General features: G+C 64.9%; 1 protein-coding gene across 1 annotated transcript in view; it reads right to left on the minus strand.

Annotated features, from left to right (window-relative positions):
- Positions 1-6: 6 nt before the first annotated feature.
- Positions 7-567, minus strand: part of LOC104538726 (copine-8-like) — a gene marked incomplete at both ends in the record, with an annotated part of 3,285 nt that continues 2,724 nt past the window's right edge. Inside the window, 2 exons of the mRNA XM_010182028.1 lie at positions 7-45; positions 119-160. Of these exons, the coding sequence (XP_010180330.1) occupies positions 7-45; positions 119-160 (81 nt within the window). The remainder of the gene's footprint in view (positions 46-118; positions 161-567) is intronic.

A 567-nucleotide genomic window follows, 5' to 3' on the forward strand; every position in this document is an offset into this window, starting at 1 on the left:
GCCAGCTCCCGGTAGCTGGTGGTGAACTCCCCGATGAAGTCGTGGCTGTGGGGGGAGGTCACTGTCACCTGGGGTGCGGGGTTGGGGTGGGGGTCCCCAGGGCCATCCCTGGGCTCACCTGCCATCGCGGTCCCAGTCGTACACCTCCACCTTGATGGTTCTGCAAGGCAAAGGGGGGTCACAACCCCCCCAGGACTCCCCACTCCGGGTCCCCATGGCTGCCCCCCCCGTGCCCGCTCCCCATGGGTTTGTTTTGACGCCTCCATGGGCCTTTTCCTCCTCCTCCTCCTCCTCCTCAGCCTTTTTCGGGGGATATTTTTATCCTCCGTTGCCACAGCAACGGCCGACACGGGTCCAAGCCAGCGCGCGCTGCTGAGCTGTTTGCCAGGCCACGCAGCTGGTGACACCGCTTGTTGGGGGGGGGACACCCCTGGGGATGGCACTGTGACAGCAATGACGCCCATTGCCCAGATGGGTAAACTGAGGCCTGCGGGGTGGTTTGCTGGGGGTGCGCTATGGCACAGGTACCACAGAGAAGGCAGGATAGGGGTGCAGAGTGGCTGGCCC

Source organism: Mesitornis unicolor, unplaced genomic scaffold (genome assembly GCF_000695765.1).
Source record: "Mesitornis unicolor isolate BGI_N332 unplaced genomic scaffold, ASM69576v1 scaffold35643, whole genome shotgun sequence".
Classification (NCBI taxonomy): Eukaryota; Metazoa; Chordata; class Aves; order Mesitornithiformes; family Mesitornithidae; genus Mesitornis; species Mesitornis unicolor.